Source organism: Scomber scombrus, chromosome 12 (genome assembly GCF_963691925.1).
Source record: "Scomber scombrus chromosome 12, fScoSco1.1, whole genome shotgun sequence".
Lineage (NCBI taxonomy): Eukaryota > Metazoa > Chordata > Actinopteri > Scombriformes > Scombridae > Scomber > Scomber scombrus.
In genome coordinates, this window is record NC_084981.1 from 902501 (window position 1) to 926991 (window position 24491).

Genomic DNA, 24491 nt, shown 5'->3' on the forward strand with positions numbered 1-24491 from the left:
ACATGTCGATGTGTCCTTGGGCAAGATACTTAACCCCAAATTGCTCCTGTTGCTGTGCCAACGGTGTATGAATGTGTATGAATGAATGGTGTATGGATGGTTAGCTTCCTCCTGATGAGCAGGTTAGCACCCTGTGTGGTAGCTCCTGTCATCAGTGTATGAATGTGTGTGAATGGGTGAATGTGACATATAGTGTAAAAGTGCTTTGAGTGGTCATAAGTATAGTCCATTTACCAATGAGTTAATGACATTGTGACAAGAACTACGCCAATCTGGTCATCATGATTTAGACTTGTTTGACTATGCTGACAGGAAGGTGCAGAGGCACAGAGACAGAGGCTTGTCTCTAAAATAGTGATTATATGCTGACTGTTTATCTTACTGTCTTCCTACTCCTACAGAAACATTACAAATATTAATGATAACAAATGTATTTCCTTCAATTATCCTCCCACTTGTCCACTTTCCTTTTTACCAGCTGGTCTGGTAGGTTGGTTACAGAACTGCTGTTCAAATTTCAACACAATGAAATAAATTCCCATCACATAATATTGGTTCTAGCTCCACCAAGAGTTTGTTTGCAGTCTGAATGAATGCCGAGCTTGCTGTCTGTTGGAAAGTGTGATAACTTTATGTGGTTTATTCCAGAAAAGGTTCTTACCACTTTATTGGGGTCATTACGGTGGTTGTCCATACAGTGCTTCACCAGTTCCTGCTGGTCCAGGTGTCTGGCTCCACAGAACGGACACACAAATGTTGACCGGTTTGGAATATTGCTACATATGTGAGGACACACACACACACAAACAGAAGACATGAATCAACACAAGCTGGAAGCTAATTGAATCATTCTGTTGTGGTTTTGTATCTAAACAACATAGATCTGGACCTCCAGGTGTTTTAGCAGTGTGGGGAGCTGCACCTGTGTGACTGCTAGCAGAGGCAAAAAATAAAGAAAGAATAAAAGAAACACAGAAAGACGAAAAGAAAGAAACTTTTGACGTCCTTTAATAAAAATGAACACACGTCACCACACATGCATACACCCCCCCACACACAGCTGCTGAGTGCAGTTGAGTACAGCAGCCGATGAGATGATGAGAGGACCAGCATACTCAGTTATCAACAAAAACACAAAGACATGATATCAAGCCGTCACATGTACATGTACATGCAGGTACATGTACAGAGACCCTTCTCCTCTACAGTACAAACACCAAACCTTCTGAAACCAACAATATCATTCACCAGACTGATTCAGCCCTGAGGTGCACAGAGACCCTTCCACAGTAACACCAGGTCTATCAGCTCACAGTCCTTCATTATATTCTTCCTTGAAACAAGTAGCCAGTTTAACCACAATGTACAGCCACAGGAAAGAGAACCACCATTTTTCCACAAAGAACAGGTGGCACACGGTTCTATTGAGTGAACACATGTACAACAGTCTCAGGTAAATTACTGAGACCACAGACATTACACACATTCTTATGTTTTGGACAGAAAAAACTAGTGGCCAGGGTCCCTTGAAGCACCGCCCACTGCAGACCCCTTGGGGGGCTTGTAAAGCTGCCTTCGCCTAAACCTCACCATAGTCTGCCCTCTCACAGTGTCCTGCCACTGATGTTCCCTGACGTCCTGCAGAGCTCTGATGTTACAAGGTTCCCCCTCTCACCATCCAGATTCCTCAGGCTCAGAGCAGCAAAGGACAGTACTGTACTGGGGGAAGACAGGGGGGGATCACCAGAGGAGCCCCTTCTCATTTTAATATGATACAATAGACATTGCCTGGTAATATTCAAGAGGCACAATCCAATCACTACTTTTTTTTTTCTGATAAAAGAAAGAGACAAATGAGAAGACTACATAGTGAGTTTATCTGGATGAGAACACGGTGTGGGTGATGACAGAGAGCAGGAGGAGCAGGAGGTTACTGAACATACATTTAAGCAGCTGAGACTCAGTGTCAGAGTATGTGTACCTTGGTATAGGTTGGGAGGTGGGTACCACAGGGACAAACTTGGGACAGTTGGCTATCTGCTCTTGGACTTTAGAACACGAAGAAATGTGGGACCTCATCTTTGCCAGTGACACCTGAGAATAAACACACACAGTTAGGTTTGTAGAGTGTATTCACTCGGCTGACCTACAGTTACAGGAGAATTACACCATCTGCAGGGCTGTGTTTATTTAGCCACAGCTGTCTCATTAGTGCTACACAGTGCCATGTCAGAGGAGTTTGACTGGCTGCAGCTGTCCTGTCCATACATACTGTACAGTCATGATTCATAATATGTCAACACATCAACCCATAAAATAGCACTGTTTAATATTATAAATGATAACTGAGCTCCTGTAAATGTCAAATGACACATTCTGTCTAAGTACACTAACAACACATGTTCTGTTTTGCAGATTTGTTTTAATGCAATGTGTTCTTAAAACAGAGTTACAGTTGTGTGAAAAGCATTTGCTTTAGAATGTTTTTGTGTTGGTGCATCACAGGATGCCATAAATGTTTCACCACAGCTGTACAATTAAAAACAGAATGCAAATGCTTTACTATATATGAGGCAAAATAAAAAATTACATTTTATTCTTATGGTTGTTATGAGTTATATTATATAATCAAATCCATCCATCATGGAGACTAGCACATATGGTCTTCTAGTATGGTTAATGAATGGTCAGGGAGCCAGTGGATGTGTACCTTCTTGCTACAGCCCCTGCAGGGAGCTTTGTATGAGGCCAGCTGCTTCTCCACGCTGCTGGAGCGCTCCACTTTCTTGGGGTCAAAGGGGACCCGACAGAGAGGGCAAAGTGGGGAGGTCACCTGTAGACATGGCTGCAGACACTCCCCACAGAACCTGGAACAGAAGGAGAGCATCACTGCATCCATCCTTCCAAGGTACGTGTGAAGAAGAAAAGGAAGAGTCATTCCATCACATAAGACTGAGCTAAAAAGGAAGCATGCATGATGACAGTCTGACAGAACTATTCCAGTAACAGCATTAAAAACCAAGTAGACTGCTGGGAACCGTGTTTATGAGACACTCTATGAATGCTAAAAGAAAGAATTTGTGCAAAAGCAAACTTACCCAGTGTGATAGTGATAAAGTACTGAGCAAAAACACATGCTGACATGTGTATGTTTACTCAGGGTAGAAGTGTTGCTGGTTCCATTATTACCTCACTGTCAGTCTGCATTTGCATGTTTGCTTTTTCAATAAGGTTGTTGTTCCACAAGGCAGAAATATGAGACTCTCTGGGATCATTTCATTAATTTATCATCATCTAATGAATACATATGTGCTGTGAAACATGTCACTGACTAGTCCTGTAATGAGTGACCGTTGTTCACAGTTTACAATGTTAAGGTTATAAATACCCTGGTACAGTTCTTGACTCTCAAGTGAGCTACAGATTATATGTTCAAGGTTTCCTCAGAAGGCTCAACAGACTCGGTGTTAGTCAGCAAATATTACAACTAGTGTACAAAGCTCTTGCACACTAGTCTTCATCTTCCTGCCTGGTCCACTCACATAAATTGTAGATCTGAGAATATACTTTCCAGGATTGTTTTAATCTCTGAAGAACAGCTAACAAACACCAAAAGTCCTTGATTGAACTTTTTACATTATGAACAAGGAAGAAAGCAGTGAATATCCTGGCAAAGAGCTGCCATCTACTTCAGTGAGTTTAAGCCGTTGGGCTCCAGAAGGTGCTGTAGATACCTCTGGCAACTAAAAATGTATTAAAGAAGTCTGCATAAATCTGCAATGTGACTGGTGAGATGTTAGCCACAGGTATGAACTGTGTTTAATGTGTAATGTGACCATGTCTGTGTTTGTTACACTGTCTGCTTCACTGCTTCTTTCTTGTAACAATCATGTAGAATGTGTCTTCATGTTCTGTTCAACTGAAGACAGTTTTCCACCCAAGTGGACACTATACACACCATATTATACACCTCACCTTTAAAATCAAATAATAAATCAGCATCATAAAATAATAATAAATTCCGGTCTAAAGTTACCAGAACCTAAAATGATATCTTTACATTTCTGTCTGAAGTCATATCAACAGTAAAAAAAAAAAAAAATCCCTCATACATACAATATACAATTGAATGATACAAACAAACACAACATATGGCAGACAATCCTCCCATTGGACAGACAAATGTATAATAAAGGCATTTTGGTGGGTGGGTGAACAATTGATCAATTATCATCATTTCCTTGGGATGATGTTCACTGTATTGGCTTCCTGTAAAATCTAGAATAGAATTTAAAATCCTTCTCATCACTTTAAAGCTCTTAATGGTCAGGCTCCATCATACCTTAAAGAGCTTATAGTACCTTATGTACCTACTAGAACACTGCGCTCCCAGCATGCAGGCCTACTTGTGGTACCTAGTATCTTTAAAAGTAGAATAGGAGGCAGAGCCTTCAGTTATCAGGCTCCTCTCCTGTGGAACCATCTCCCAGATTCGGTCCGGAGGGCAGACACCCTCTCTACTTTTAAGAGTAGGCTTTAAACTTTCCTTTTTGATAAAGCTTATAGTTAGCCAGCTCCTAGTTTATGCTGCTATAGGCTTAGACTGCCGGGGGACTCCTACCTCCATGATGCACTGAGCTCCTCTCTCCTCCTCTCTCTCTCTCTATCCATCCATCTATATCCATTAACATTCATGTACTATTAATGCATTCAATAACCTAAACTTCTTCCCCGGAGTTGTCTGTGCTTTCTCATCTCACAGGTAATCTGGGCCTGTAGACGTCCGGATGACAGATTCCAGTCCCGGACCTTCTAGCTTCAATGTTGATTTTCTATGTGCTTCTCTCTCTCTCCTATTCTTCCTCTCTCTCCTCTCTACCCCAACCGGTCGAGGCAGATGTTCTCCCACTTTGAGCCTGGTTCTGTCTGAGGTTTCTTCCTGTTAAAAGGGAGTTTTTTCTTGCCATTGTCGCCAAGTGCTGCTCATGTGGGAATGTTGGGTCTCTTTAAAATTAAAACCTGAAGAGTGTGTGTGTGACATGCAGTGAAGGTCCTCCGGCCGGGATTCGAACCGGGGTCTACTGCGTATGTAGCATGTGCTCTAACCACTCGACCACCTGCGCACCCTGAACAGAGACTTCTACCATATTTAGGATGCTTTTATGTTGAAATAAACAACTGCACCAGGACTGCTCAGCTCATCCACATCTGATCTGGTGAAGCCACTGAATTTCACAATATCTGGTGCATCACAGTCCCCATCTCTGTGTCACAAACACTTGGGCTGTGAGTGAAACTGAAGGAAAGGTTTCTATTCTAGGCACATAAATTACTTTCACTTTCATGTCTGACAGATGAAAACATGGAGGCACTGAGAGAGACAATACACAGAATGTTTTGAAACTGTGTTTCCCTGTGTAAGTACACACAAGCATTAGTGTTTCCAGAAGTTTCTTCTATCACTATCAGCAGCAGGAGTAAAAAATAGCTGCATTTTCCCATTAACTAGAAATAGAACTGAGGCTACCTGAGGTCTGGTCTGCTTTTTGTTGCTCTTGTCAGCTGCAGACTGAGTAAGATTACAAATAAACCTCTCTGGCTATCTCCTCTCTGATGATAGTGAAGCCAATAATGTCATTAATCCATCAGTTATACATTTCACAATGTAGCTTAACTGCAAATGGTCAAAGATCCTCCAAAGATGCTTTGTTAAAAAAGTACCCTTCATTCAGGTATAAATCATTATATAACAGCTGCTTAGAAAACAGGAAATACAACTGGTGTGCTGATGTTTTAAATCATTTTTGCAGAATTCTGACCGTGTTTCCACCTGTAGAGAGACAGGTGCTGCCACTGTGTCACATGATGTCACCTATCAGGCAAGCTTCCCTCTTTTGTTCACTGGAACACTAAAGGTGTCCAAAAGCATGTAAACATAAAACAGCTGTCTCTCTCATAACCTGTTCACATCTTTTTCGACCGTTTTTGAGTTGTTGTTTTTAAATAATTAAATATTTAAGGATAATATAGGAGGTGTAATTTGTATTTTTAGTTGATGAATGAAATGGTTAATAATTAAAGCCATAAATGTATATGACATTTAACTACCTCTGTCTCCAGTGACTGAAGTCGAGACAGCCCTGTTATTGATGCTTCATTAAATCAATAAATGTAGACTTATGTAGTAACCTAACAGGATTTATCTATTTGTTTTTGTGTCTTCCTAATGAAATAACATGAGTTTCAGTTCTAAATAAAGGACTGCTTTTTCATTTCAATCCATCTCAATGAACTCTGTGCAGAATGTCACAAATACTTTTCTTTAAGTTTGCTAAACTTTGATAAAGTCTTACTCTATTCTTCTTGTTCCTTCAGTAGGCTGTTTGAGCCACAATGTGTACAATGATGTATGTTCATATCCACCTCCTAAAGAAGGAATATTTCTCTGTGCTCACCTTACATCTCAGTTGTTTTGGAGCCAATCCTGGTCCAGTATGCAACTAACACAGGTGTGATGTGGAAAGTTGAAGCCTCCAGTGCACAAACACTGAGGATGGACTTTACAGTGAGGAGACGTCTACTGTTAAGCTGTTACATTTATTTAAATAGGAATATTCATATATGGATCAGGAGCACATGTCATGTTAAGGATTTAAATTGCAATTGAACTTTTTTGGGGATCTTGAGAGGATCTTGAAATAGACTCATAAAGCTGCATTGACAGGTGCACTTCCTGGACTGTCAAAACACATACATACTTAAGTCCTGCATCACTGTGTCCCAGAAATCTTAGTCAGCAGCTCAGACAAATTAGTCAATCTCTTTTATTAGTTTGATGGTGGGAAAAAAACAACAATGTGAAGACAAGACAAAGTAACAAAAAACTGAAATTGTACTGATTGGCCAGATGGTGACGCTATTGCAACATTTTTTGGCATATCACTTTTGAACGGTAACACCGAGAACACACCGAAGAGCGGTGAAAAGCGGCTTGCGGCGAGTTGCCATGCAATCTCTATGGAAAATCGAGGCAGACAGCGGCGGGGGCAGCGAAGTGCGGCCGCCTCGAGTTTCCATAGAGATGCATGGCAACTCTCCGCAGGTCGCTTTTCATCGCTCTTCGGTGTGTTCATGGCATCAGTTTCACAAACATTTTTATTCCCGCATTCAAATTGTGAGCAATCGTCACACAATTTGGCTTATAGCACATCTGGACTACAGGGGAAAAGAAGATTAGATTTTTAAAATTCCATATGCTTGTGACATTATACATTTTTAAACCCTTGTCTTTAAATTCAATTTTAAATAAACCCTTAAATCAAAATTGGTTTAAGCTTTGGTAACCAAACTTGGTGCCTGTGTTTTGATGCTAGGGCCGAACACTCTTGAATCCTGGCATATTCTGCCACTAGGGGACGCTACAAATGTGAAAGGTTTATATCTATTAATTGGCTGCATGGATTCAATGAAATTCAGTTTGCATGATCTAGGGTGATGACTTTGTTGATGCATGAAGTGGGTGTTGCTTATTTATAATCCATCTAAACTAAAGACATTTTGAATTCCAAACTTCAAAAATCCAATTGCAGTGATATTCAATATATTACAGTAATTTGTACTGTATGCACATTTTATGTTTCATCTCATTTTTGAAGAAATTTGATCAAAACCCGAAACAAGCAATATCACCATATTGCTCGTTTTGGGTGTATTGTAAAATATTTTGATCAAGTTTCTTCAAAAATGAGATGAAACATTGATTTTTTTCTCTATACTTTATCACCAACATTTTGACAGTTGTGAGCATTTTAAGTTTAAACAGACAAAATACCCCAGTCTGACACATGTATGTCATTTGTCTCAAGTTGTAAGAAGATTTGTGGAAACCATGTCTCCCCAGTGGGACAGTCAGGAAGACCCCTTCTCTGGGGAAACAAATGTCTAAGGTTCAGATCCCAGGTCTAATTCAAACGTGTGGCAATTTATTTATGAGGTATGCTTTCAAATTCTTCTGAAGGGCAAATCAAGCCCTTTGTGCTTGGACCCCAGTCATTATTGCTTACATCTATATTTTATGTATTTCTTTACACCCTACTGAAGCCATCTTTACTTTTTAAGAGATTACATCCCATCCTCTGAGTTTGTATTTTGTACACTGAGTTACTGGCCTGGGGATGCAGGCCATTAAGTAGTATGAGGGTTACTATAGAAACAGTGTTACACACAAAGATAAGGCTTTTATATCTTACAAATAATGTGATTCCACACATAACAGCTGATGTCATGTAATAATATATTGTAGTGTCAATAATTTTATGAGACAGAAAATAAAATAATCAGTTTCATTGTAGCTTGAGCACATTTGTCTTTGAGCTATATAATATTTGGTGAACCAGTTATAACATTTGTTAAAAACACCTTTCTAAATGTCATGTTAGACCTGTTTGGTTCAAATTATAATTCTATATAATTATGTGAAGAACATTCGTGCACTAAAAAAACCTTCAAAGCCCCGTACACAAGTCCTCTGCTTCTATCATAACAGTAGTGATGATTCTGCATCAGTCTCATGATGAGTATGACAGTATGACTGGCTGCTGAAGCTGCTGCCAGATGTTTAAAGAGTAGTCATGAACTAAACCAGACCAACTGTTAGAAACAATAGAAACCTCACTAACATGTCGGGTCTGCTTCCACAAAACAAAGCAGCTGTGCATTTTAAAAGCGACATGGTTCCGTCACTGGATGAGCCCAGACAATAACAGACATCAAACAAGAAGTAGCTACTTTACGTGTGAGCACAGCTGGCGATGCTGACGGGTTTATGATAGACCTCCAGGCAGATGGGACAGGAGAACTGACTCTCGATACTCTCCGCCGGGGCTGCCAGCGAACCTGAGCCGCTGTTAGGCTGCTGCTGCTGCTGCTGCTGTCTGAGCTGTGTGCTCGCCGAGACAAAGCTCCGAAACATCGCCATCATGGAGCCGGAGAGGATCTGCAACTGTCGACGACAGCTCGCTGCCCGAGAGAGGAAGCTGTCCAACTGTTCACACTGCTGCCAGCTACTGCATCATCCCTGAAGAGATTTCAATACGTGTCCTAAAACGTGATATGTGTTCGAGCAGCTTGTCATAAAATGATGTAGAATAAAGCACAACATTACTTTTCCCTGGCTGGAGAAGACACGCCGGAGAAGTAAACATTGGGAGCAGGGTGCGTTGATGAGTGTGAGCGCGGTGCTGGAGGATGACCTGGAATAAAAAGCATAGATCTATAAACATATGCAGTCTATGTGATGCTGTGTCCACGCGCCTGTCAGATCAGCGCTGTGAGCCAACCTTCAGTTGGACGCTCGCGAACAGCACGAGAGGCCACAACAAATGCTTTGCACGCGAACTGCTTTGTGGATGTTGGAGTCCAGCTGTTCATTTCCTCACAGGAGTTTACGTTTCTTTCCAACTGCAATCCCAGAGACAGTTCAGAGGAGTGTAGTACACTAGGCCACAAGTCAGGAACAAACCTCGCGTTATCACGATTTCTGCTGAACGTCAGTGCAGTTCACTGTTACTGCAAACAGGAGCAACTGAACAAAGCAGTGAGGACATGGTGCATGTTTGTTTATCTCTGATTTTATCAACCCTACAGTCTGTAGCAACAATTCTCCCCTTGAGTAGTTTGCATCCTGGTCTTCTCTCTGGGGCTCGTGTGCTCCCCCCACGTTTTTCTGGGCTGCGTTAAAAAAAGGGCAACATTTTATTTATTTATTTAGAGTATACCCACTTCTCCAGGGACCACAACACCACTGCTTTTAATGTAATGTGATTGGACAGTTCTGGCTGTCATTCACGCCCTCCCGTCAGCTCCAGAAGAGGAACATAGATTCAGTCAGTGGCTGCATCCAGCAGCTCCAACAGGACATACTAAAGATCAGGTAGTAGCTGCATTCTTATTATTAATATTCTTTATAAAAGACATAACTATGAAGTGTAAAAAACTAAAATGCATAAATGCAGGATAAGAAGTGATGGAAGTAATTTTGACTATTACAGTTGATTTGGGGTACATTTCATTATTAAAATAAGTTAAATAAGTTATGCTTAATCACAGCAGTGTATAGTGCTTAATGCGCCATCTATTGTCATGTTTAGGTATTGCAACAACGAACAGATTACAGTGAAATCAGGACTGAAGACACAATAACTAAAATATAGGTGGTGTCTCTTTTTAAGCATATTACCTTATTGGTAACTCTGCTTTAACTGCTGGTATCTTTAGGTGATGTGAGTGAAATGGACATTTTATCATGTCTAATTATAATTTTTGGGGGTCTGAGATACCATACTAGGACAAACCAGGGAACATTATAGTGTGCTGTGTTGTTTTTAGATTTTCCTTTCTTATTTATTTATTTTTTTGCCAGGTATGAAGTGGTGCTACGGTTTGTTTGACACTAACCCTAGGACCACCAACCATCAAACTGTTTTGTCACCAGCCGCCACTGGATGTAGATTACCTAGATATTACACTTTATAAAAATGAGACTCTATAAATCGAGGGGATAGAGGGCCTACAAAACCTCTCAGCCCCCGGGGCCTAACATTAGGTTAAGGCGGCCCTGCCTACAGACAGGTTCCCAATTTTTCAAATGTGTCTTAACAACAGTCAGGAGCCCAAATGAACATTGAATCATGTTTGTCTTGCTGTAATCATTCGTCTTGTTCATGCTGACCGTTAGAAGATCCCTTCATGTTAAGTTTTTTATTTTTTATTTTTTTAAATAATATTTCCCCTCTTCCCCTCTTTGTCTCTTTATCCTGAGACACGTTCTTATGTCTTGGGCTTGTTGTGTGCCATTTGAAAGGCCACCATATGATGGTGTCTTTTTTGTATTCTGTGGAATTTTGTTATACTAAATAAAAACATTTGATCGCAAAAAAAAGAAGATCCCTTTATAATGCAATTACAATGGAAGTGATGGAGGACTAAATCCACAGTCCTCCTGTGTAAACATGTTTTTAACTGTATAACGCCAAGTGAATCATATTTGATACATGAGTTTTAGAGAGCTCTACATCATCAGTGTTTTTTCCAGAGAAACCTGGCATATAAGATCAGATACATGTAGTGCACAGATAAACCAATGCAGGGTTGAATGACTAAATATTTAGTCGTTTATTTTATTTTATTAATTCCTGTTAGAGATGTGTGTATCAAATTTCATTTATCTGTAAACCTGTCAATTGTCGTTTTATTGCATTTCAGGCATTAGTTGGTGGTGATATGAGCTTTACACAGGACCTATAAGGGCTTTGTGTATTCATATGTTTTTGTTTATTTAAAAAAAATATGCTCTGAAAAATAAACTGCAAAAATATCAAATATGATACAAAATAAAAACTCATATATGCAAAGTGTTAGTAAATTATTTTTTAAATTACTTGTCAGAAGGTCCAATAAGCACTTATTTGAAGGTTCAGACTTTGCAGGGTTAAAAGTGGGACTGAAGCCATTATGAAGCTTCAGCCGTCCAAATACACTAGGTATCTTTCAACTTTACAGTCTTTTTAATGTTTGTCATTTAGTTAGTTAGTTAGTTAGTTAGTTAGTTAGTTAGTTAGTTAGTTAGGTATATTACCACTCAATACGAATATTAGTCTTGTAAATAATGTCACGATTATTTTTATTACATATTTTTACTATTATTGTTTTTATTGTTTTTGAACTCATTATTTTTTGTTCTTTATTATTTCTTATTGCTGCCCATTGCTGTCCACTGCTGCTGTAATACCGCAAATGTCCCCATTGTGGGACTAATAAAGGAATATCTCATCTTATTTTATCTCATGTTGGCTATTTTACTCCATACCTGCTGGTGGCAGCAGTACACCATCCGTTTGATGCAAGAAGAGGAAGAAGATTCCCTACGTCATCAAAAAGAGCCAAGATAAATAGACACGCGACTATGTGGAGCAGGTAGAATACAGGTTAGAAGTGAATAAAGCATTATATATATAAATATAATATATATATATTATATTATATCACATGACATCACTGTCTGGGATAGTTTAGTGAAATTAGAGACTGTACCACACGTTGTTAACCAGTGTGACTGACAGCTGCTAAACTCTACCCGACGTTACACCACTGTCCACTGTCCCAATGTGCCAGGTGGATGAAGGCTACCACGATCAACTGGAGCGCCAGGAGGTGCCCAGGTATGTTATGACATCACGGCCACCTCCATCACTAGACCACGGAAACGCTCTCAAGTTATTGGCTATGATCGTGGATGTGTGACATGTAAATTTACACTCCTGTAAGAAACTTCATTTAGTGTCATCAGTGTGTTTGTGGGTCCTGTTGGTGAATAAGTAAGACATTGTGTCTATCACTAAAGATACCAGCTGACCAAAGTGTGTTATGACTGCTTCACGTTCCTAAATTCACTGCATGTCAGCTGACATCCGTCATGTGATTAAATGAATGATCAACATTAGAATGTATGTGAGTGTGAGCTCAACTGTAGGTGGGTTTGTCCATTAACCGTCCTGTTGTCCTCGAGTCAAGGAAGGAAGGAAGGAAGGAAAGAAGGAAGGGGGGAAGAAGGAAGGAAGGAGGGAGGGAGGAGGGAAGGAAGGAAGAAAAGGAGAGAAGGAAGGAAAGAAGGAAGGAGGGAGGGAGAAAAGAAGAGGTAGGGAGGAAGGAAGGAAGGAAAGAAGGGAGGAAGGAAGTAAGAAATTAAGGAAGGAAGGAAGGAGGAAGGAAGGAAGGTAGGACGGAGGGAGGAAAAAAGGACAGAGGCAGGAGAAAGAAAAAGAAGAAGGGAGGAAGGAAGGAAATAAGGACAGAGGAATGAAGGGAGGGAGGACGGTAGGAAGGAAGGAAGGAAAGAAGGAAGGGAGGAGTGAAGGAAAGAAGGAGGGATGGAGGAAGAAAAGAAGGAAGGGAGGAAAGAGAGAGGAAGGAGATAAAGAGAAGGAAGGAGGGAGGGAGGACAGACGGAAGGAAGGAATGAAGGAAGGAAGGAACAGTCAAAACAGACGGGGTCAAGTTGACCCAGGAGGACGACACGAAGGTTAAAGCAGAGAAGTGCTAAATCATTTCAGTCCATTTACCATTTATACTGTCAGACTGAGTCAAATATTTAAAAATGTTTGCTGTGGGAGGCTCTGTCAGGTACGCACAGACAGGCAGACAGGCAGGCAGGCAGGCAGACAGACAGACAGACAGACAGGCAGGCAGACAGACAGTTTAGTCAGTCCACACTAGGACAAAGGTGAATTGACCTGATATAGGCTGTATGGTGCAGTAGGAGAGGAGGACTGAATGTTCGACATCATTACTGATACAGGTAGACATATTTAAGATTCAGCTGCTAAACCTGAGTCACGTATTTAAAGACAACTTTAAACAAATATGGATAAAGACAGAATTCATTACTAAAGGGAAATGATTGAAAATGATATTTTAGGCTTCCGGTTCTGGCGACTGACATGGTGGCTGAGTGGCAGTGAAGTGGCGACCTACCCAAAACCTTTTCTAAGACGGCCAAATAAAACAGATACCTCAGATCATTTGTTCCCTCTGCTGTAGGGTTTCTAAATAAGCTTTAGGCTGGTGTTCCTGTACTGTGCATCCATGGTCATTATAACTCACTTGAGGACATTTATTATTTATATTTATGTTTCTATGTATTGTACTGTTTTTATGGTGTGAATTCGGTTGTCGACTGCTGTTGCAAATCAAAGACTTTCTAATCTAATCTAATCTGACTAATGGGAAAGGATATTGAATATCAGGAATTACATTTGTATTATTTTTAAATGTTTTTATTCCCGTGTGTTTGGTGTATTTTATATTATGCAGTGGACAAAGAAGCTCTGAGACTGTAAAGGACAGGAAAAGTAAAAGACTCTTCTTGATAATGGAGACACCCGAGTAATATGATTTTGATGGAAATTGATTTAAACCTGCGTGCTATCCAATCTCAATATATGCTTTTATGCAGGCGTTTATTCTCATTTTTATCCTCATATTTTATTTTATATTTTCTTACTTATTCATCTAATTTTCTTTTCTTCTCTTTATGACTCTGTACTACCTTCCCTTAGCCAGCTATTTGTGTGTCAGGAAGCAAAGCGCCTGTGGCTGTATTGTAAAACTTCTGGCAACCAATAAAAATCTAAATTTAAAAAATCAAAAAAAAAAATGGCTAATGCCAAATGTTTGGCATTGAGCATTAAGAAAAAAAAAACCCTATCATAGCAAACTTTATTCAGTTTCAACTTATAACCTATTATTTACACAATATTAGAAAAGAAGCTTCACGCTGTCATTCCAATAACAGTAAAAATTGATTAAAAAGATATTTTCTACTCAGGGAAATGTATGAAAAGTATGTGTGAGGAAAAATTCAAAATGTGTGAAATACCAATACAATAAAAAGGACTGTTGTCCTGTTGAATGTGAAAAAATGATTTTTTTAGGAAACATCCTCAATATTCTATCAGCTGTTATATTATCAGCTGTGTGTGTGTGTGTGTGTGTGTGTGTGTGTGTGTGTGTGTGTGTGATATTTGGCGAGACCTCACCTCTGCACATACTAGATCTTTTGTATGAATTGAGATGTTTGTGGAATAGAAGAATAAAGTAAAGTAGTAGTCCACACCTTAGCTTTTCTAATGTGGCTGTTGTGTTAAGGGGCGTTCAGACCAGAAGCGTCTGACGCGAATTGAGCAGCAAGTCTACATAGACAATGAATGTAAATGATAACACGCGATTTCATATCAGGCGGCGCAAATGAAGCGTCTGAAGCGGCGCGAATAAAGTTGGAAAAATGGAATTTTTCAGGCGACATCGCCCCGGGACATCCAATCATCGGCGAGTTTCTCCCGACGTCACATCCGTGACGCAAGCACGAATGAAGCGATGATCCAAAAATGTATGTTTATGATCAAGCGGTGCGATACAAGCATCAGACGCTTTTGGTGTGAACGCAGCTTTATTCTAGGACACACTTGTGCTCCACACATAAATATTATTGAATGATTCTCATGATTGTCTTTTTCCTCCATTTGTTAGTGTTTCTAAGAAATGTGTCAAGTGCAAAGAAGCGACTGCAGCCGTGGTGATCAGAGCAGGAGATACATACTGCAGGTAAGACTGGGATCTGATAATGTTCTACCAGACTGTAGTGTTGAACACAAGGGTTTTTGTGCTGGGAGGTGATTGATTGCAAGCTGAAAGAATCCCAAGTCATGCCTATATTTAAAAATATTGATATGAGTATAGCAACTTTTAAATGATTCTGATGGTATACATTTTTAATTGTAGTGATTAGACAATCCTGTTACTTCAGTCCTTCTCAGAACCCTGGGTTGGAGTCTTTACAGCAATGTTAGCAGTTCTGTGGATGAGTGAGTGAATGAATGGATGAGCTTACCTCACAATGTTAACATGGTTTTAGAAATGATTAACTGTACTCAATCATATCTCTGTGTGTTTGATGTTAGGGACTGTTTCAAAGAATACTTTGTGCATAAGTTCCGGGCCATGCTGGGCAAAAACAGGATCATCTTCCCTGGAGAGAAGGTGCGTTTCTCTCTCCACACAGCATGATGAAAGGCACTTCATGATTAGAAGATGAATTAGTTGTTGGCATAGAATGATGAATGCATTTGTCTTCTGTGTTTGTAGGTGCTGCTGGCTGTATCTGGAGGTCCTTCTTCTTGCTCAATGCTCAATCAAGTCCAAGAGGTTAACCTGTCTTTATGTAGCAGAGCATACAACCCATACACAGGACCTTTAACACAGGATATCTCACAATCTATCTCCTAACTAACTTATAACCATATCTCAACCTCTAATTGGCATATTCATGAGTTATTGTGAAGAGCACATTCACTAAAACAGATTTTAGGAAGATTTTCACCAAATGTTCCAGAGAGGATACTGTTGGAAGAGGAACTCTTTTGACTGCACTGACCCTGTACTAAACCCAGCTGGAACCTTCATACTGGGGCTGTAAGGACCTCTGCGGCCTGTAGGGACTTTTTTTTATTTTATTTTTAAAAATCTTATAGTTTGTAGATTCATAAATATTAACATTTATTTTTTCATAAACGAGAAAGAGGTCTAGCAAGTAAAATAAACAATAATCTTCAGAACTCTAAAAACAGATGCAAGCTGACTTTAACACTATATTGCTGATGTTCATATATTGATCCATTTTACTGTTAGTTTAGTTTTACAGTCACAGTGCAGACACAGTGATGTCTGAGAGTAGAAATGTTCTAGTTGCACAATGAAACCAGCTTTGTGTGAGGGGAGGTCCACAGTCTCATACTTTGAAAACATCTGTCCTAATCTATCTGTAGAACATTGTAGGTGCAGAAGAACTTTGTTTTCTTGTTTTTGTTTTTGTCTTAATATTAATGTAACTTACATTCTTTTCCTCCTCCCAGGGTTTGAGTCAGAATGCCCACAAGAAGTTAAGATTCATACCTGGCATTGTCTACATTGATGGTAAATCACTCTTTAAATGAGTGTAATCATTTCTATGTATGCCCAAAGGAATTATGCTCCGAACAGTTCATTCATTCATTCAGTTTACACTAAATATGCGTGTGTGTTTCTCCAGAGGGGGGTGCTGTAGGTCAGTCTGTGGAGGAGAGACGGAGGACGGTGTCTGAGCTGCTGAATGTGTTTAAAGCTACTGGCTTCCCCTTCCACATCGTGCCTCTGGAGCAGGTCAGTGTGGACTGAGTCTAACAGGTCTAAACTAAATACTGCCACATGAACAACACATTTTTTTGTCAAGTGTCAAGATTTCTTCTTGACTGTGTCCTCTAACCACCTCCCAGGTCCTCGACCTTCCCAGTTCAGTTGTGGTGACAGCTCCCTCTCCCTCAGAGAGACCAGCTAGCTCCTACAAAGCAGCTGTGGATCACTTCATTCAGACTGACAGCAGCAGATGTTTGACAGCACAGACACAGGATGAAACATCACCACCTGACATCCAGGAGTCCCAGACACAGTTACTGCAGCAGCTGATTGGCTCTGCTAAGACACTGACTGCCAGAGAAGATCTACTGAACACATTAAGGTCAGACATGCTGTTAGTAGCATTTCATCTACACCTCTGCATTTAGGCACTTTAACCAGAGAGAATATTCCACTGGGCTGACACACCACTCAGTCCCCTGCTGTTCCACTGATTCTGATGAAAAAATGTGTCTCATTCATTTTCTACTAACTGCACCACAGGCAACCCTAAGGGCTATTTTCTAAGTGGTGTGTTTTTCCCATGAGAACATTATTTGCTCATATCTCCATGAAACCTCATGGTCAATGCCAAGTGCTTGAATACAGAGCAGGATGAAAACAGTGGTGGGGAGGATTACAATGTTTTTAGATGAGCAACAATCCTGATCCCGCTCTGTTTTTTCCTTAAAGGCAGCATCTCCTGGTGCACACAGCTCGTACTGAAGGCTACTGCAAACTAATGCTGGGAGACAACTGCACCAGACTGGCTGTTAAACTGCTCACCAGTATATCACTGGGCAGAGGAGCACAGCTGGCTCAAGACACGGTGCGTATGTGTGTGTATAGATGATACATGGATACACTCTTTTTAAAATATATGTATATTTTTTATTGAAGAAATGGAATGTGTGAAGAAAATGTTTCTCTGTGGATCTGAGTTTTAAAAAAGTGTGTGTGTGTGTGTGTGTAGGGTTTCTCAGACTGTCGATATGGTGACATAATAACAGTGAGGCCAATGAGGGACTACTCTTCAAAAGAAATAGCTTACTACAACCGTCTGTTCAAGGTGCCTTCTGTTTTCATAGCAGGCCTGGACACTAAGGTAAGATCCAGCAGCAGCATTACATCTACAGCAGAGATGTTAAACTCATTTTTGTTCAAAGGGCCACATACATCCCAGTTTGATCTCATTTGGGCCAGACCATTAAAACCACTGCATTATATCCTACAAATAATATATTGTTACTTCACTATAATAAACCATCTGTTTACAAAACAGATGAACAGCCTGAGATGTCTTAAGAAAAATTAGCGCAATTTCAACAATATCAAGTCTCAGTCTGGAACACAATTTAGTTTTATTGATCACGGAAAAAGCTTGTTTACAATAGATAAATTGTCCCAAACGTGAACAAAATGTTTGCAGCCAGATGTGTCATTTTGGGGTTACCGTGGTGAGAGATACTGATAAACTGTGTCCAAGTCCAACAAGGCAAATGTGTCCTTCAAATCTGAATCACATTGCAAGTCAGTTATCTAAAGATGGACGTCCACAGGAAGATCAGAGGACTTGACTGTGAATGGCGAATGAAAATAAGCAAGAATAGCAGAATGCTTATTGGAAAATTGGAATGAATTATCTGCAATTTTCAATCCAGTGGACCAGATTGGACTCCTTGGCGGGCCGATTCTGGCCCATGGGCCATATGTTTGACACCCCTGATCAACAGTAACAGTAAACTGCAGAGAAAATTACAGTAATAAAAACAAAGATCTCAGATATTGTAAAACAAAATATAAAGAGAAAAGACTACTACTGTGGTCAGTGTTCATGAGTCAGAACTCAACCTTAGAAAAAGCCTCCGAACCATCATTTCTTATGATTTCTGAATAGCCCCCCCTAAAAACAACAACAAATCTGACACTCACAATTTTCATACAACACATTTACTTTAGACAGACAGTCATTTGTCAGACACAGTTACTGGAATCAAAGAATCCAGCTGTCAGTTAACAGCTGTTAACTTCATGGGGCCTGAAGCCCTGCTTTCTGGCCAGAGCAGGACACAAGCTGTACTGTAGTCATTTAGTTTATTTCCAGTGTAACAGATTGTCATGTAAAGCAAGGTCTTCCTACTGGTTTGTAAGCACATCACTTCAGTGTTCTGTTTGTCACTTTAATGTAAAACAAAGTGTTTTGTCCACACCAGGATCCTGTAGGACTGATGATTCAATTTTTTCTCACAGGCGATTGGTCAGGAGGTGGTTCTTATATTTTTATCTATAATACTGAACAATCCTTCCTTGCTGATTTGGCCTGCAGCATTAACTACCATGGCAACAGTATGACATAAAAGTCAGGGTTAATCCCAAGGTTATTTTTTAATAATAATAGTCATAGTAATTGGTGTGGTGTTACTGTCATATACTGCTGTTTAATATTCCCACTGTGTGAGATGTGTAATCTTACAGACAGACAGTCCATGCACAATGATATAAATGGACAGGTTTATTGTGATGTCAACACATTGTATATAGCCAGACTTTTTATTCAGTATGAGTTTGTGTGTGTCCCACAGACAACAGATAAGGCCAGTATCCAGCGTCTGACAGAGAGCTTTGTCACTAAACTGCAGGCAGACTTCCCCTCTACTGTTAGCACCATCTACAGGTCAGTACAACTACTACATTCTGCTCAATGGACTCAATAACATAGATAATGTAACCTGCTTTTTCTAACTATTAGCAAAATCCAGTGTACCTTTTCTACCTTTTCTCCACACACAAGCTCCTATTTAAAAAAGCTGCTGTGTGTCCTGTAGGACCAGTGAGAAGCTGCAGACTGCATGTAAGAGTACCACTACTGCTGACCCCTGTGCCCGATGTCTGCTCTGTATGTGTGCCCTGGATACTACTGTTGGTGAGTGTTTGACTGGCACAAGACCAGGACTGCATCCTCTGCAGACACCCAGTAGAAAGCCTTTCCTTGTAGAAAGTGTGTATATCCTGCAGTGATCACTTCACCTTCACATCAGTCCTTAAACACATGCCAGCATGTCCTCTACTTCCTGGAAGTGGAGGGGGCCTGTGTGTTTGGACCTTAAAGGCTATAAGTGTACCACCAGCTGAACGCTTCACATTGTTCTGCTCAGTCTCCAATATCTGTGAGCAATGATAGAAAAGAGCCTGCAGCTGGTTTGAGAAGAAGATTAAGGGAGTGGGTGCACACAGAGGTCTAGATCTGTAATCTGCAGAGAAACTGTCACAGACTCTCATTACAGAAGAGTAAAATGAATACGTTGCAATTTCAGGTTTCTTCACCATCAAAGCATTCTTTTTCTTATTTTTGTTTAGAGAATGTAAGCACTCTTAATCCTAAATAAATGATTCATCATGACATTGACTTCTCTTCTCTCCAGTCTTCTGTCACACTCACTGATGTCTCTCTTCTCTTCTTTCAGAAAATGCTTCAGCCTTCCAGGCCACACTGATCTCAGAGCAGCTCTCCCAGACTAAATCTCTAGGTATTAATAGTACAGCTCTTCCAAAACAAAGCCCAGGTACAGTAAATGTATGAGTCACTGTGGAACAGTACTGTTAATTTGCATGTGTTCATTTGGAGTCATTGGTCAGTAAAAATATGCTGAAATATGAATGAACTTTTGATGTCAGTTGATGAGATTTAACATTGTTGTTTTAATGACAAAAACAAAGGAGAAAGACCTGGCTATGTGCTGCCATTTGATCTGTTATTGTCTTTAATACATAATATCTATTGCATTATAAATAACTGTAATATAGCTGTTATTTTACAGTCATCAGTGCATGTGTTCTACTTCCTCTTTTAGCATTGGTTAGCATTCTGTCCAGAACATTTTGATTTAACTGAAGCTTCTTTTGAAACTTAGCTTGCTTGCATGTGTAAAATCATTTGAATGAAGAACTTTGGACGGTTGAAAGTTAGCATGTGCTCTGTAACTGAAGCAAACACAGCAGGAAGGAGGCTGCAGTAGCACTCTACCATCCTCACAGGGTTTAGGTTTTTTACACTCACATTGTTTGCTGCAGGGGCAGCCGTGGCTCAGGAAGTAGAGCGGGCCAATCAGAAGATTGGCGGTTCAATTCCACATGTTAATATGTCCTAGGTCAAGATACATAACCCAAAATTGCCCTCGAGGGCTGGTGTGTGAATGTGTCAGTGCTTAGTCTCCCTACTGATGAGCAGGTTGGCACCCTGTGCGGTGCTTTGAGTGGTCAAAAAGGCTAAAAAACATTCCAATTACTGTAATAAAATCAGTTGCCTGTGTTTCCAATAAAGTTGGAGGGCAGTCAGAGTGGACTGCTCCCACTGGACAGTGCTGTTCTTCTGGAGGAGGAGGAGGAGGAGGAGGAGGAGAGGGCTGTGGGAGAACAGTAGAGGGTGGAGGCTGCTGCTCTTCTTCCAAGTAAGCATTCAGTGACTTAATAAAGCAGTGATTCTTTATATATAGTCATTTAATCTTGGACTGATATGACAGAGAGAGTCATTTCTGAGATGTCACAACATTGCAGCATCACTAAAAATAGATCCAACAAAGACAAATTCAGCTGGATCAAGCTGTTGTTATCCTTTAGGATGCACATCCCATGCCAGCCTCATCACTAAGTTCAGTATTGATGTTCTGTTACAGGTTAGCAGAGACAACTGATGTGAGGAGCCTGCTGTGTTACAGCTGTCAGCTGACCATCAAAGACATGGTGGGTAAACTGATGCAGTGATTTCCATATACTATCTAAGTATGATTGACCCATGTTCTTTAAAGAAGCAGTGAAATAACATACATGCTACATCTTTATATGTTTTCCTTCTGCTCTTTTCACCTCAGTCTCATTGCTCTTGACATATCCCCCCTCCTTTGTTTTTTCTACCAGTCCTCAGTTGATTGTCTCCCTCAGTACATCCTGTTAGAGGCTCAGAAGAGGCAAAGGAGGTGAGTAGTTAAGAGATCATTTTTCATTGCTGAGTCCATGTACAAGAATTACTACTACTACTACTAGTACTACTACTACTAGTACTACTACTACTATTAATACTACTACTACTACTACTACCACTACTACTACTAGTACTACCACTACTATTAATACTACTACTACTACTACTACTACCACTACTACTACTAGTACTACCACTACTACTACCACTACTACTACCACTACTACTACTACTACTACTACTACTACTAGTACTACTACTACTACTACTACTACTACTACTACTAGTACTACCACTACTATTAATACTACTACTACTACTACTAGTACTACCACTACTACTACCACTACTACTACCACTACTACTACTACTACTACTACTACTACTACTACTACTAGTACTACCACTACTATTAATACTACTACTACTACTACTACTACTACTACTACTACTACTACTAGTACTACTACTACTACTACTACTACTACTACTACTACTACTACCACTACTACTACTACTAGTACTACCACTACTATTAATACTACTACTACTACTACTACTACTACTACTACTAGTACTACTACTACTACTACTACTACTACTACACCTCTGATCAGTTAAAAAAGCATAACATAGAGCTTTTCAAATGCCCTGAGTCTTGTGTTTTATGTGCCAGACAAACTGTCTAACAATTGAAACAACTAAATCCACATCAATAAATAATTTTTCTGTTGTCTGATGCCGAAGTTAAAAAGTAATCATCTAGCAACTTGTGGCAAGTCTAAGTGTACTGAGACATACACAGGGTGATAGTGGAAAAAAATCCTGAGCCTGAACTTTCCGGGCCCCTAAGCCAAGATATATGCCCTGATCAACATAATTGTCGAGCGGGATCCAGGGGTATGCTCCCCTGGGAGAAAATGTTGATAAATAGTCCCTTAAATGATAGATTCTGGTGAATTTTGTGGAAATAAATGGACAACATTCAGACATGAGATGAACAAACCCAATATAAACCTATATTATATCTTTGTGTAGAGCACCAGAGCTCTTGGGATCATGGGTCTGGTAGGCCTGTTCAGTAATCCATCCCTGCTTTTAACTAGTCACTTACCTGCGTACTTATTGCTTGTATAGCATACTGAGACTACAGATACTACAGCCATACCAAGAAAGGTCAGTAGGTGGCAATTATAATACTCCAAAGTAAACTAGGAAATTCCTTTCTTGACATCATACATGGCCGAGCTCAAGCTTGAATTCAGGCACCCTGCTTGAACGCTATCAGGCCTGCATACAGCTCTGATATTACAGACCTTTAATAATTGGAAAAGTCAATGAGGGTAAACTTCACATTTAATAAAAGTTGAGACAGTTTAAACTAAAGCAATATCATTTCACATACACATACATTTCACCTACAGAAACTTCATAGAGAGCCAGAATGACAATGAAAATGTGACCTGTTTGTGTTGTTTAGGTCTCAGATGAGGGAGGAGATCAGTGAGTTCCTGCTGGATGACGGGGATGGAGGTGATTAAAGAGCTGCAGCAGTCCACTCTGAAACAATTACATCACGAATGTGCTTATTTCAACTTGCAGGGTCTACAAGAATATAAATGCTTTATAGATAAATTAATTTCATTCTCTACAACCCTGCATCCTGCAGGGTGCTGGAACCTTTGTGGTGGTTAAACACAACTTATTCAGTGTATTATGAAGTCGATAACTCATCATCAGCAGCTTTCAAGCCTCTAAACTTTTTTAGAGCACACTGGACTTAATATGTAATAAAAACACATGCCCGTCAGACATATTTTTGGATGGACTGGGTGTGTATTCAACAGATGAACTGTGAAAAGTGACCAGATACACACAGTCCAGTAGTGTAGTGTACACTCCTCACTGGAGTCAATGGCTCACTTCAGAACGTCATGGTATTCTTACATAAACATGGTGCCAATGGAAAGTTAAGAAGTGAATCATTTAATCAATTAATCAACATGTCGGCAGTGTTGACAGTTTGATCCATCTATTGCCTTGTCAGTCCAGACGGTGGTTCACTTACCAGAGTACATCACCATGGTTACTAATGCTGAACCTGCTCTGCACCAGAGGGTCAGATCACAACCACTGACCAACCAGATCACTGGAAAAAATGTGTCATCATTCCTACAAGATCCTGACATGGAGAAAAGTCTTGAATTACAATAAAGTGATATATAACATTACTTTTGTTCTGCCTGTGGCCTTCAGGAAGCTCAAATGATGATACTTCCTGTTGATGACTTGTAAAAAGAAACTTAAGAGGGGGGGGGGGGGGGGGGGGGGGAATGTGTCACAGTAAAAATCTAGGAACATCCCACTGAAATATGTATTTTAACCAACATCCAGCATTACACAGTGTTCCTGGGTTATCACAGCAACTTACTTTTTGTGTTACTGACAGTGAAGCCTAACAACATAATGGCTGTATTATGAAAACTGGATTCAATATTCCATGACATAAGCAATTCCCATCAAAGCTCCTCACATAATGCATACAAAGCATTCTGGCTTGTTTTTACAAATATTAAGTGGTGGATAAACACATTTAAACCTGAAGCACACACTGTTTATAAGCATAGCATCTGCACATGTGCTACAATACAATAGAATGTGTTTAGTCCAGACAGGCTGCTCTATATCTGACCTTACTGTACCTGTGAAAGACGTGGAGCCAAACATGAGTGTTGAATGGAATGTCCAA

The 24491-nt window shown here is 40.1% G+C and overlaps 2 protein-coding genes across 7 annotated transcripts in view; one reads left to right on the forward strand and one right to left on the reverse strand.

Annotated features, from left to right (window-relative positions):
- LOC133991858 (E3 ubiquitin-protein ligase RNF166) overlaps positions 1 to 9679 on the reverse strand; it is a 20471-nt gene extending 10792 nt beyond the window's left edge. For 2 of the 4 annotated variants that reach the window (XM_062430442.1, XM_062430445.1), the window contains exons 1-4: positions 8793 to 9678; positions 2711 to 2867; positions 1982 to 2094; positions 662 to 776 (exon numbers count right to left, since the gene is read on the reverse strand). In XM_062430442.1, coding sequence (XP_062286426.1) covers positions 662 to 776; positions 1982 to 2094; positions 2711 to 2867; positions 8793 to 8980 — 573 coding nt within the window. In that variant the 5' untranslated portion in view covers positions 8981 to 9678. Of the gene's footprint in view, positions 1 to 661; positions 777 to 1981; positions 2095 to 2710; positions 2868 to 8792 lie in introns of all 4 variants that reach the window. The other 2 variants (XM_062430443.1, XM_062430446.1) reach the window with 2 other exon arrangements.
- A 126-nt stretch (positions 9680 to 9805) lies between these two features.
- On the forward strand, positions 9806 to 23472 carry ctu2 (cytosolic thiouridylase subunit 2 homolog (S. pombe)). Of its 3 annotated transcripts, none has more exons than XM_062430438.1 (16): positions 9806 to 9931; positions 15085 to 15159; positions 15516 to 15594; positions 15700 to 15759; positions 16467 to 16527; positions 16643 to 16752; positions 16866 to 17107; positions 17458 to 17593; positions 17738 to 17869; positions 19347 to 19438; positions 19590 to 19687; positions 20229 to 20327; positions 21086 to 21212; positions 21438 to 21504; positions 21679 to 21737; positions 23223 to 23472. In XM_062430438.1, the coding sequence occupies exons 3-16, from the start codon at positions 15556 to 15558 to the stop codon at positions 23281 to 23283; spliced, it is 1383 nt and encodes a 460-aa protein (XP_062286422.1). In that variant the 5' UTR covers positions 9806 to 9931; positions 15085 to 15159; positions 15516 to 15555; the 3' UTR covers positions 23284 to 23472. The 3 variants fall into 3 exon arrangements, with proteins under 3 accessions (XP_062286422.1, XP_062286420.1, XP_062286421.1); XM_062430436.1 differs by lacking the exon at positions 9806 to 9931 and adding an exon at positions 11953 to 12218; XM_062430437.1 differs by lacking the exon at positions 9806 to 9931 and adding an exon at positions 11953 to 12218 and having other exon boundaries at positions 20229 to 20291.
- The last annotated feature ends 1019 nt before the right edge of the window (positions 23473 to 24491 follow it).

What these genes read in the sequence shown, in the direction of transcription:
- ctu2 (XM_062430436.1), top strand. Translation starts at nt 12,163, where the DNA reads ATGTGCCAGGTGGATGAAGGCTACCACGATCAACTGGAGCGCCAGGAG. An exon ending in TGGCATTGTCTACATTGATG is followed by an intron (nt 16,528 to 16,642) that starts GTAAATCACTCT and finishes GTGTTTCTCCAG; the next exon opens with AGGGGGGTGCTGTAGGTCAG. An exon ending in TGCCCTGGATACTACTGTTG is followed by an intron (nt 19,688 to 20,228) that starts GTGAGTGTTTGA and finishes CTCTTCTTTCAG; the next exon opens with AAAATGCTTCAGCCTTCCAG.